Source organism: Osmerus mordax, chromosome 20 (assembly GCF_038355195.1).
Source record: "Osmerus mordax isolate fOsmMor3 chromosome 20, fOsmMor3.pri, whole genome shotgun sequence".
Classification (NCBI taxonomy): Eukaryota; Metazoa; Chordata; class Actinopteri; order Osmeriformes; family Osmeridae; genus Osmerus; species Osmerus mordax.
In genome coordinates, this window is record NC_090069.1 from 3,821,167 (window position 1) to 3,834,341 (window position 13,175).

The window sequence follows — 13,175 nt, forward strand, 5'->3', positions numbered from 1 at the left end:
CACGTACAATTGTACATGTCAATTTTTTTTACATGTGCTCTCTCATAATGCTCCCAAAACTGCATTCACTGTAAATTTTATCTCCAGGATTACAGGACTGGGCTCCACCGCCTCGATGTCTCAGTGAGAGGCGAATTACAGCGTTGTAAGGCTGAAGCAGCCAGAGGCATCTATCTTTGTGAGGTAAATATAAGAGGTAGTGCCCACATACTGTAGGCCTCCTGTTTCACACAGCATGCAGGGAAACATTGATATGTTTATTCTTTAACAGGATGCTTTCAGCCTTAGCCTCGGATTTGTCTTCCAAACCACTTTGTTTGTTTTTGCCACTGTGGTAAATAGCACTTGTGAGCTGACTTTGCGAGACAGCTGGTTCACACAATCACGACCACGACGAGAGAATCGATTTGGCCAAACTCCAAGTAAGCCGTTTGTGCCTAAACCACTGTGGTTGGGATCAATCAGTGTTCCACTGAGGAGCTGCTGGTGGTTAGGGGCGTAGGATAAAGTTAGGACGTGATAGATGATGATAGACAGATGGTACGTCCAATCACCTGCCAAGTGTTTTTTGTCAAGTGCCTGCCCTTTTTCAAAAAGTTTCCATGGTCGACTTCCCAGATGATCATGTGTAAAAAAAAAACATCTGGCAAGTCAGGTTCAGCTTCTTGAAAAAGCCAAACAAATCAGGGTTGGAACATGGAGTCTAGCACTTTGGATGCCAGGACATTTGCCCAAGGACATGTTACCCGGCCATAACTAACCTTCACATCTCAACCCTCAAGAACATACAGATCACCTCTCGTTTTTACATGGATTAAATGGTGTCACGTGGCATGCAAGCAAAGGCATATGAGATAGTGGGAGTCAGATGGCTGAGCGGTGAGGGAGTCGGGCTAGTAATCTGAAGGTTGCCAGTTCGATTCCCGGCCGTGTCAATTGACGTTGTGTCCTTGGGCAAGGCACTTCACCCTACTTGCTTCGGGGGGAATGTCCCTGTACTTACTGTAAGTCGCTCTGGATAAGAGCGTCTGCTAAATGACTAAACATATTTCATTGGGGAGTAATCATCAAATCTCGGCTCGATGCATGTGGATGCAGTGAACCGTGGATTAATGTTCGCCCTAAACTCACAGCTGTCTGAAACACCATACAGTCACACTTAAACCATAACCTTTTTTCAGTGTCTTTTAGCTAACGGACAGTTATAAAGTATGGGTCAAGTTTGACGAGCCGACGCCCTTGACTCTTAAGAAGAAAAGCAGTTATGGAAGCTGCAGTATAATAAACCCAGGGGAAATTAACCGCACTATGTTTCATCGATGACTTGAAATGTGATGCGGAGGATAACGAATGGGTTGTTCAACCTTCATTTGGTTAAATTCATTTTTTTCCAATGAGCTATTTTAAAGTTGGCTCCTACAAAACGTCAGTGTGTCCTTGATGCGCCCCACTCTCTCGGTTGGCCCTTTTACAGACGTGCATTCATAGTGAAGACAACCTCTCTCACACACACACACACACACACGTTGACTAAGGTGAAGTGTGACTGTGGTGAGGGTGTCCTTTTATCACTGATAACATGAATATGTATGAGGGGAACAAAGAGAGGAGAGGGCGAGAGAAGCCCGGCAGCACAGAGCGGTCTACAGGGACCAGCTACTCGACCAATCACGGAGGTCAACACCCAGCCTTTGCTGACGCCATGTGTGACGTGTGTGTGTGAGTGTGAGTGTGTGTGTGTGTGTGTGTGTGTGTATGTGTATGGTTCTGAAGTGGTAATAAGGGTTTTGTCCCTGCGGGGAGGTATTTAATGACACACACAAACGCACACACACACATCTTCATGTGGGACAGCTGATTGCCAAGAAATGCGACCAGTTGTGTGCTCTTGTGTGCCCCTTGACTATTGAGTGTCCATTCACGGTGTCATTTTCCGTGTGAGAATCGTAGCTGATTACCATGAAAGGCCCTCCTGCACAGCATTAATGATTCCCATGGCCACTCTACTGTGTTCCCTTTGCCAAAAGGTTACTGAATGTGGCTTCATTTCCACTGGACTGGAACGATCAGGTTAAAGCCTTGCTCTCTTGATGGTGCACGACACATTACTTTATAAATGATATTTGACCATGACGAAAGGTAACTGGAGCGCATGTAGCAGTGTGCTCATGACCACGGTTTGAAACGATTGTCTTATACTGTAAGTGTTCATTTCCGTGTTGGGTTTGGGGTGGGTAGGTGGGGGTTGTCTTTCTGTGTGCTGTGGAGGTCTGTGTGGGGATGGCTGTAGACAGCTTAGGGCCGGGGGAACTTGATGTGGCCTGGAGGGGTGGGGAGTGTGGGGGTGTGTGTGCGTGGGGGGAGGGGCTTGTCTGACGTCCATGTAGAACTGATCAGACAGGCTTTCACTATGGGCACTGGCCATACACGTATAAGAGCAGAGCCTGCTAGGCCTTACCAAAAGGTGATTAAAAGACTGATTATTCATTAGGAGCTGCGTGACAATCAATTAGGCTTACTGAGATCTGGAACGTCATGCGGCTCCAATCAGGCAAGTGAAATAATTGAATTAACTCAATTGAGGGATCATGGATGGCTTGGGAATGTTGCGGCGTGCGTAAACAGACACACACATACAAACACACACGCTGTTATTGAAAATTACCCGGAGCTTTGTCACTGCTGTGATATCAAAGTTCAACAGTCAATTCAACTCTGTAGATCAAGATGTTCAAAGCTGATTTGCTTTCGATGGCATCTGAATCACAAATCCGTTTTTCCTCACAGATTTACAACCGTCTCTGGAGGAGGGGATCCCTCACTGAATTGCTCCTCCCAAGGTTTCTTCCATTTTTTCTCCTCTAGTGAGTTTTTCTGGGAGTTTTTCCTTGTCTTACTTGAGGGTTTAGGTTGGTTGAGGGGCAGTTCTATGGGCGTATGTGAAGCCCTCTGTGACATGCTTGCGTGTAAAAAGTGCTATACAAATACATTTTGATTTGATTTGATTTCCACAGAAAAAGAAAACTCCTTGGCTGGTTGACAGTCAAATATTTTCTCTCGGTTCACTTGCTGCCAAATGTGTCTGCGTTCGAACCTGCTCACACGCACACTGACTCATCCACCGTGGTAATGGCTGAATGTACCTCGTCTTAACATCGAGCAGGTTATAAAGTGAGCGCTAATGAGTCCTCACGCGGTTGTGAAGCAGGCTCCAGACACACTCTAACTAAACCAATCACCAGAGCCCACTCCAGCCTTCAAAACCAATGTTGGCCACTCAGAGCCGGGAGCTCTGAACTCCTTCATGGAACCTAGGGCTCACTTAAGTGACTCACCAATCCCTCTGTATCCAGATCCTTGACTTTGATTTCCTTCTCCCTTTTGGGGAGTTTTCAGAGCAGAACATCATTTCTCTCACCACCAGAAAGTTGTCTTGATAGAAGTTGAGGATGTGTCATGATGATTTCAACTGCTGGTCAAAGTGCTGGTCATCCTTTCTCACTGGGAAAATATCTACTGGCATCTGTAATGTATGTAGGATGTTTTGCCGATGATAGGTTTGTAACTTTGATGATCGCATGTGAGATTGCTTTTCATTTAGGTAGATGGTACATTTGAAGAAACTGTGTGTGTGTGTGCATGCTTTGCATCTGTATGTGTGCGATGTGCGTGTGCATCTGTGTGTGTGTGATGTGTGTGCGCATTTGTGAGTGTGTATATCTAGCAGAAGGAGCTGAGGGTGTCACACCTGCCACAATCACTTGTTAACTGTCAACCAGTTTTGTCTTAACAGCAGAGCCTTTGGCCCAAAACAAAGATTTTGACACTTCAGTGTTTGATGGGATTGTTTTCTCTAAAGCTACAGAGGTCATTTCTTTCCTACTTTTCTGTTTTTGCCAACAGTCTTCTCAGCTAAACACCCTCCCTACTGCCGCCAATAAACCCACGATAAGAGATCTTTTTAATATGATCCCTGCTCCTGTATCTGAGATTTCTCAGCGTCCCGTGCTTCAGGGGGGCCAGGATGGTGTATGTGAGCAGAGGATGGTGAGACTTGGGTATTTTCGTCCCTCCCCAGCCAGGATAGAAAGTTATTAAAACAGATAAATGAAGAGAGACATGATGCCTGTCTGGACTGGTGTCTCTCGGCAAGCTAGTGTCATTTGTTTGTCTGTTGAAGGCAGACTTAATCAGATAACGCCCTGCTTTCATTAAGGCCAACAATAAATAAATAAACCAAATCAAAAGTACACTCACTAAACTGGTGGTGAATGTGGGCTTCTTTTAAACATTGAAACAGTCATCCTTTTCCAAATATTTTGCTTTTTGTTATCCAGGGGTTTAAGCCTGGACTTTGTGTGATAACACTGCATTAATACAGGCTGATTGTTCCCCTAAGCCCTTCCTACAAAAGCACCAAAGACCTCAGGCAATGACTCAACATGCTCACATTAGTTGACCATTTACACATATCAACATCATAATCCATAATCCATTTCCTTCCTTTTTGTGGCTGGTCAAAACATGTTAATGTGCAAAAGAACATTTAGTGTTTGGCCTTGAGGTCTACATAATGGTTAAGTTAGCCACTTACCAAGGTAGACCTGCTCAGCTAATATGTTCAAACTGTGTGTGTGTTAGAGAGAGAGAAAGAGAGAGAGAGAGAGAGAGAGAGAGAGAGAGAGAGAGAGAGAGAGAGAGAGAGAGAGAGAGAGAGAGAGAGAGAGAGAGAGAGAGAATGTGGGAGCGAGAGATTGTCGGAGAGAATGTGGGAGCGAGAGATTGTCGGAGAGAAAGTGGCACAATTGTCCCACTCTCTTTGAAAAAAATAGCAAAAGCTTCCGGTAAAGACATCCTTTACCAGTTTCCTGTAACCATGGAGATGGGAAGGATTGCCCAATTGGCTGCTAGTGTTTAGTGTTGAGGAAATGCAGTATTTCCTGCAGTTTCACTGGCTTCCTCTCATTGGTGCATGGGTGGAGTTTTCACCCTGGAAAGCTACAGACCTAAGGTCCAAGTTGAGTCTTCCGAGCATACATTCTAGAAACTATAAACATGGGTAAGTAGGTTTGATTTTTGATTTTTTTATGTTAAACATTAAGGTACTCTGTTAAATCTTCACACCTGAATTCACGGATGCCTGATTTGTTTCACAGTTTTTGCACGTTTCCATGCAGATGAAGCCATTTGAGACAGGCAGCTCGGAGGCTCAAGCTTGTCACCCTTGTCACTCCCATTCTACCTGGTGGAAGCCACACATTTCTAAGGGGTCACCCTGGGAGCTATGCAGGGGCAGCAGGCCCTCCCTCCGCCACAGATCCCCCCACAGCCCGCGCTGAGGAGCAGTCACCCCATACCTCTGGACACCATCCAGCCCCTGCTGAGCCGGGACATAGTAAACAGCAGGGAGGGTTACCCCCAGCCTGTGGCCCCCAGAGCCCCCTGCGGGCTGGGTCTGGGCCAGGGCTGCTGGAGCCCGGATGCGAAGCTGGTCGTGCTGCTGCTGTCCCTGGCTGGAGCTGTCATCCTGCTGCTGCTGTACCGACTCCTCCAGCTCCGACACAGGCTGAAGCTCGCCAGGACCAGAGACGCTCTGGAGTACTACAGCTTTTGCCATGCTGCCACCTACACCTTTAAGAACCCTGATCTGCCTCAGGAACTGCCTGTTAACGGCGACACTCGGCATGCGCGGGAGCCCCCCTCCGAGGAGCCCCCCTCCGTGGAGCCCCCCTCCGTGGAGCCCCCCTCTGGGGAGCCCCCGCCAAAGCTAGTGATACACGCTCCCGTCACCCCTCTGCCACCGCCGCCGGCTTCCCCGCCTCCCACCCTCCCTCCCCCTCCACATCGCGTCCTCCCTCCACCCCCTCTCCTCCCCCCGCCGCCCCTCCCCCCCACGTCTCCCCTCGTGGCTCTCCCTTTCCCCCTGCCCATCATACACACCACCCCTCCCAGCCCTCACCTGTCGTGGGGCGCCGGCTCGGACGCGGAGGTCTACTCCCGGATCGGAGCTTTTCGGCCATCCAGGTTGTCCAGCCTCAGCCAGACCCAGGTGATCCTGTTTGAACACTCTGCCCTTTGACTCTATCACGGCCGGGCGTGTCTTTGATGACTCTAAGGGTGAAAACAGTGGTTCTTTAGCAAGTGTATTGAGACGGTGTGGGAGTTCTTTATCTGAACATGTCTTTCGAGAATTAGGAAAACGATCCTGATGAGTTGATTGCAATGCTTCACACTGATTCACAAGTGTTCCGTGTTTTGAATATTTCCCAGTTAACCTCAAATGCCTGTCGAAGATCATGTTGCACAGGTTGTAGTTGCAATAATGAATTCAATTAAACGAGAACCTCAAGCATCCATTAGGGTCAATCGTGCAAAACGTACCCATCCCGTAATCTGCTTATTTTCAGTCTTAATGTCCTTGATTGTTATGTTCTGTCCATCACAGTATTGTAGCTGAGAGCATTTGTTCTTCTGATGGGCCGCATTTCCTGTCTTGGTTTTCCGTCGCTGGGTAACGCCCTGTCTCATGCAATCTCTTTCTTTCCTTTCTCCCATTAGATTACTTAACGACTTGCCTTTTCTTATTTCCGCCCTTAGCTTTTTCAATTGTACTCGTGCAGAGACAAAATATTTATACACATAAAGGATTCATCACTAACATGTGACTTGACACTTACTAAGCATTCATAGCTCCTTTGAAATAGCTAGTATTCGACTTGCTTTTAGTCAAATGGATTCTTCATCTCACAGAACTAAATTTAACCAACTGTTTTTTATCCATGTGAAATGGGCATTTCGATTTGAGAATGTATGTAACAAGCTATGGATATTAATCCTAGCAAAATACAAGACCTCTGATTTAGAGTGTGCCAGTCCTTCGCTATCTCTGACTTTGCTTGCAAGAATGTCGTCGCCATAGTAAAAGCTTAGTAATCCAATCCACCATCACACTTCATTAGTAACTGTACTGAAAGAGAGAGGATCTGCAACAACAGATAACTACAGTTATTTGGATAGGCACCCCTTGATGGTTGCAAGATTATCTGACCGACCTCTATCTGCAGTGATTTCATAAGACTGTGGACAGTTTCATGACAAAATTCATAAAAAAATATTCTTCAATTCATCAGGAATTCATCAAAAACTCACGAGGCCGAGGAAAACACACTCCTCTTAGGCTTTTGAATTCAGATGCTTCATAATTACTTCACTCCACTTATTACTGTAACATGTGTCTGCAGTAAACCATAATAAATGATTTTGTAATTCTCTCTCAGTAGTCCTGGATCCTCGGTTTGACACTATTGTGCGATGCGAGAGATTGTGTTGTCCAAACCTGCTGTCATGCTCTTCAGTCTCACTGTGTGACATCATAGTTTAAAACAGAACCCTTGTGACCACCACGCAATAACAACAGTTGAAGTCTGAAACTATGTTTAGTTAAGACTCTGATTGCTAATTAGTATTTCATAACGGAAGCCCTGTTAATTCCTGTTCTGCTGGATCCATGCTTCAGGGGGTCCTCAGCAGGTGATGAAATATTAAAGTGACAAGAATGAATCCTCACAACATCTGTGTAAGAGGCAATCGAGCCTTGGACATTCTGTTTCCTCAGGGGAGTGTGTGCCCAGTTTGTGTGTGTGTGTTAATGTATGTTAATGTGTGTTAGAGAGAGAAAAAAAGAAAGAGTCCAATTATCGAATAATGAACTTTAACTGCGCTGCACGACTACCTTATTTCAACAATTCAATCCAAAAGCAGAAACATTGTGTCATGTCCCTTCAAGCCAGAGGGAGAGGAAAAGCATAAAGAGCATTTTATACAATACTGCAACATAGAAAATGTTACAAGCCACGGTTCTCAGCTTTTGGAGTAACACCTGGGAGACATGGGTGTAGAACTGTACAGGTAACTTTCCTTCACTACTGCTTCTCACAGAAGAATCTCGTTCTTGCTAAGCAACAGAGTCCTTTTCATCTCCACCTGCTCACAGCGGGTAGCAGCTCCATTCCTCTCTGGGTTCACCCCACGACTGAAGCCTCTGGGGTTTCTACCCAGCTGAGCTTGTCTAACAAGTCAAGAATTGGAATGAATGTTCTCTGCTCATTATAATGGCCATGTTTTTCATGGATTTAGACTTTGAATGCATCCGATTTTTTGATTGTTGTATTTCTTACAGTTAGAGGCCCAGACTGTCGTTGTTCTGTCCTTTTCTAATGAATTGGCACTTTAACGACAACTGACAAAGATCCTGCTCTGCCAAAAGTCTGTTCCAATTCATCCACTGGCACCTAGTGTACTGAAGAGCTATACCCGTGTCCTTTGAAATGGCAATGACACTTGGCAGGACACTGATGAACTCTTTGGTTGTTGGTGAAAAAGGCTTCTCTTGACTTCCTGCTCTGCTCTTCTGCTCTTCATCTTTCGGAAGCAGAGAGACATGGACTAACAAGTATGTACTTACAGTGGAAGCAGCAGTAACCTTCTGGTCTTACAAATAAAGCAGAGCTGAAGTTCTGATAGTGAGCCTCACCTACAGTGCAGGGTTGAAAACCTTGGAGTAAAACAATAAGACTTATTTGGAACAATAAGAAATGTGTAAAACATTGCTACCAACTCTGTGGTGTTTTGCCGGGGATTACTGTACCAACAATACATTGCATCAGTTCAATGAGTTCAGAAAATGTTGTAAAGCAGTATAAGATACTGTATCTTTTACTTATATATATAAGTAAAAACATGTGGTCGCCCCTCTCCCCTGGCTGTGTTTGTCATGTCTGTGTCATCATCTTTGGTTAGGATCACAGGTGTGTGAGATGGGGGTGGGGGGTGCGGTGGGTGGGGGGGGCGGTGGGGGGCGGGGGTGACAGCACCTGCCGAAAGTACAAACAGCAACACTACAAAGATTCTCTGTTTGATGTCACACGTGTGCATTTCCTTGCGCCACATCCGATGACGACAGCATATAGTAGGGATCGTCTTGGGCAGGGCGGGTTGAGAGGGGCAGTGAAGAGAAATGGGGTGAGAAGGGAAGGGGAATGGGATTGGTGAAAGAAAAGCTGTGATATGTGACAATTGTTTCACTAAACTAGTGAGAAACATTTCTCTTTCAGATCGAGAGGAAAATGTTCAGGTATTTTTCTGGTGGTAGATTTAGTGTATGGACATTATTGCACCTGATGTGAGTCATGTTTGAGAAACTTATCTTAAGGTAATGCAAATGGTTATAATGCAAATATAGGTCATGCCAATGAAAAACCTGCAATGCAAATTTGATTCAGTTAAAGAACTACCTTTTCCTTATACTTCTTGTTCCTCATCCTGACGGTTATTCAAAAGAAAACCAATGCAATACAGATATAGATAGACTCAAGGGATTTCTCGTCTTTCACAAGTTTACTCGAGACACTGGAACATAATGTTCCTGACAGAAGACCACCTAGGGCTGATCCCAGAACATCACTGAGCAACTCAAACTAACATGGAATAAATCCACTACCCCCCCCATCTCCCCCTTCTCCAATGCACACAGTGAATTACTGCCAAGTGCACCCTGTGTTCACCAAGACACACACAGATTGCGCAGGAATCTGAGGAGGCGGCGGTCTCATAACATACTTGCTGTGAAATTATACCTGTGCTTGTTGCAACTCAAAGAGAACATTGTGGAGCTGACAAGCACTAGATATTGTTTGTGAACAAGGGAGTAGGATGGATGAAATGGTGGAGGTGGGTTGAAACCAGGTATTGGGAGGGCGAGGTTGGCAGGGGGCAGGGGTCTGGCCTTGTGTTTGGGAGTCAGGGAGGCAAAACAGCAACGGGGTCCTCAGGGAAGGTGTTGTGAGTCCAGCTGTTGGCCTGCATGCGGGACCTCTCTATTTTCCTCCATTGTGTCTGGCCTTTGATCAGATAATTGCCCCTCAGACCCAGGGTTTGCAGCCCCCGAGTGTCGCTATGGCGACGTGCCTGCTCTTCGTCCTTGGTTCCGTTGAGAGGCTTTTTGCCAAACCGGCCTCGTGGGTAACTGTATATAGTTAGCTGTAGGAACAGCTTGAGATTCTGGTCGACACTTGTAACTTTTTATACAGTTATATGTATTTGTATATGTATGTTTAAGACACAGCAGTAAATATCACGTTTTCATTGCAGACTAGTATTTGTTGGACATGTTGTAGTTAACGAACCCAAATGTAGATGTGCAGCTGTAAATAATCAACAACAACAAAAACTACAATACAATAGTATTAGATGAACATTAGAAATATATTTTTTGTATAAAGCTATAACAATTGAATATAATTTTAGATAGTAGTCAAATCAATGCAGATGTTGTGTACTTGTGTTGTTTTTATGTTTATCTTGGTGATAAGTGGAAGGTTGAGATTAATTGATTCCTTCCATGCAAATGGTACAGCTTTGTAGCTATGCTAATGCTGCACTAGATGACACATCCCAGAAACATAAAAAGACTATCTTAATAATGGCAGAAATCAAATCCCAAGCATTCACTCTGCACATAGCTCCATTTGAGACCCTTTCTTTGTCTTCTCGAGTTCTCTTGCGCCATTTGAGATCATTTCCATCACTCACATTCTCTCTCTTTCTCTCTCACACACATGCACACTGACACACAGGCATAGTTTAGCATTCAAATATATCTATTTCTATTAAATATCATCATATAAGTGTGTACCAGCATACATGCCCTCATCTCCACTATTCAGACAGTTATAGGGCTATGCCTAAAGGTGTATCTGTGTAATCAATAAAACAGTTATCCTGCAGTTGAACTCCATTGTACATTTGAAAACATTTATTTCGGTTCTCTAGTTTATCTCACTCTAGTTGATGCAATTTCTTTACCTTATATTGTTCACAATTTTTTTCTCTTTCTCTTACACACACTGAAATGTAAATACATCTATTACATGTCTAATAGAAATGTACCAGTACACATGCCCTTGCATTGCTCTTCACGTTAGTGCTAGCCCTATAATATATGTTTAATCTTAAGGCACAGTAATTATTATCTGGTGGTTAAACTATGTAGTCCAACTTGGATGGAATCAGGACAAACCTCTGAGGTCCCTCTTTTTTCTGGATCTGTACATGACAGTTTTTTTCACTCATTTGCATTCTCCTTAGTTTAAAATCTAAAATAGCATTCACAAACTTACCTTTTCAATTATACACAGTACAACGGTTTGCTTTGTTCATGTATTTAGTGTATTTCAGGTTTCATTGTCACATTCTGAAGAATATCAACACAAACGCAGTTTTCTGAAATGACATGCTTTATTGATCACTACAAAGCAGAATGTTTGTCATGGGCATAAACGGTCAGACCTAATAATTACAGATGTATCCTCCGCACAGACAATTCTGGTCCTAACATGATAATAATAATAATAATAATAATAATAATAACCATTATTATTCTGTCTTCATGATCAAACGCTGATCCCGTTTTAATCAACTGACCCCACTTTTCCAAACTAACTAACCTTTGGAAAATATTGCACCAGAAATAGAAACAGTTTCAGAACCAATTCTGAACAAATAAACCAGGAATCCAACATTTTACACAAATATATAATGTGAGTTTATGGTCTGCAGAAATGACACTTAATTATTTTCTTGAAAGCGCTTTGGAAGTCTTTATTGAAGTATGCGTAAATTATGGGGTTCAGTAGGGAATTGGAATACCCCAACCAGTTTATAATATCTCCCAGCCACCAAGGCATGCAGCACGACTTTTTGCAAAACGGCATTACCAGCGCCCTGATAAAGAACGGCAACCAGCAGAAAATAAAAGTTCCCATTATGATACCCAGGGTCTTCACAGCCTTGCGCTCACGCGCTAAGGCTATTTTTCTCTTTGCCTCTGTGTTCTTCTCGTGTCTGCTTTCAAAGAGTGGAGCGGAATTCGGTGTATCGGGCAGTGGCAGGTTGTTCTTTGCGTTGCTGTGAACTTCTATTATCTCAAGCGACTCGCCGTCTTCCGCGTGCTTAACTGCGCCATTTACGCACGGATTCGGCTTGGGTTCCACACTCCTTTTCCAGGATTTTCCAGGCTCTCCATTTGTTTTCTTGTGAAAAAGAGCTGGAGACAGCCCCAAACACGAGTCAGATACTTTCTTATTTTCTGTTTTGCGCACTGTTCTCCTGATCCGAAACCTGGCTGCTTTAAATATCCGTCCATATAAAACTAGCATAAGGATTAATGGAATGTAAAATGCCCCAAAAGTTGAATAGATGGTGTACCAGGGTGTATCTTGTCGTATTTCGCACTTCATGGGATCGGGCCTTTCCTCTGTCTCACCGATGGGCTGAGACCGCATGATCAACATGGGTGGGACAGATATCGAAAAGCCTACCAGCCAAGTCACGCTAATAAGAATCGCCGCTCTTCTCGGGGTCCTTTTCTTCATGTAGGCAAGGGGATCAGTTATAGCCCAGTATCTGTCCAAAGCGATGGCGCACAGGTGCAGAATGGATGATGTGCAACACAAGACATCTAAAGCGATAAAAATGTCACACGGTACCTGCCCAAGAGTCCACCTGTTTAAGACCTGGTAAAGAGCTGCCATGGGGAGCACTAACACAGACACCATCAGATCCGTTACCGCTAGAGAGCCGATTAGATAGTTCTGGACATTCTGAAGAGATCTCTCCAAAGCGATGGCGGCAACAACGCATGCGTTCCCAAATATGGCACATAAGATGAGAGCTGACAGGAGAAAGGATGCGATGATTTGGTAACTTAGTTCAATGTCCTTGGTGGCATTTGTCTTGGTCGAGTCATCAAGACTGCCATTTGTTGTTGTGTCGTTAGTCATCTCCATGTCGAAACTTTGCTATTTTAAAATGTCCTCAGTTACTTCGTACATCAAGCTTCCCTGCGCAAAAAGCTACAGCTCCAGTTATTGCAGAGCGCATGGTGATCTGAGCTGTAATTCACATCGCCTCAGAGCAGAGATGAACAGGAGGCTATGAACTATGTGTGTCGACTGGTGTCGACGAAGCAGGGGGCATATTTATACTGCCGAAGGAAAATAGGCTACGTCAATTCAATCTCCTTGGTCGCTCGGTCTGGTAGATGAGGGCGTGCGCATACAAGCATCCAAATATATTCTGCTTTTGGAAGCAACGAGTTTGGATAGAGTAGCAATCTC

The 13,175-nt window shown here is 44.5% G+C and overlaps 2 protein-coding genes across 2 annotated transcripts; one reads left to right on the top strand and one right to left on the bottom strand.

Moving 5' to 3' along the window:
• The first annotated feature begins 5,003 nt into the window (after window positions 1-5,003).
• On the top strand, window positions 5,004-6,343 carry LOC136964366 (uncharacterized). The gene is made up of 2 exons (XM_067258463.1): window positions 5,004-5,059; window positions 5,178-6,343. Exon 2 carries the CDS (start codon window positions 5,285-5,287, stop codon window positions 6,077-6,079), a length of 795 nt encoding a protein of 264 aa, XP_067114564.1. The 5' UTR covers window positions 5,004-5,059; window positions 5,178-5,284; the 3' UTR covers window positions 6,080-6,343.
• Window positions 6,344-11,414: 5,071 nt separating this feature from the next.
• Window positions 11,415-12,845, bottom strand: htr1ab (5-hydroxytryptamine (serotonin) receptor 1A b). Its single transcript, XM_067258209.1, has one exon. The coding sequence runs from the start codon at window positions 12,843-12,845 to the stop codon at window positions 11,604-11,606; it is 1,242 nt and encodes a 413-aa protein (XP_067114310.1). The 3' UTR covers window positions 11,415-11,603.
• Between the last annotated feature and the right edge of the window lie 330 nt (window positions 12,846-13,175).

Excerpts from the sequence above, each read along its gene's own strand:
- LOC136964366 (XM_067258463.1), top strand. The coding sequence starts at position 5,285 with ATGCAGGGGCAGCAGGCCCTCCCTCCGCCACAGATCCCCCCACAGCCC.
- htr1ab (XM_067258209.1), bottom strand. The coding sequence starts at position 12,845 with ATGGAGATGACTAACGACACAACAACAAATGGCAGTCTTGATGACTCG.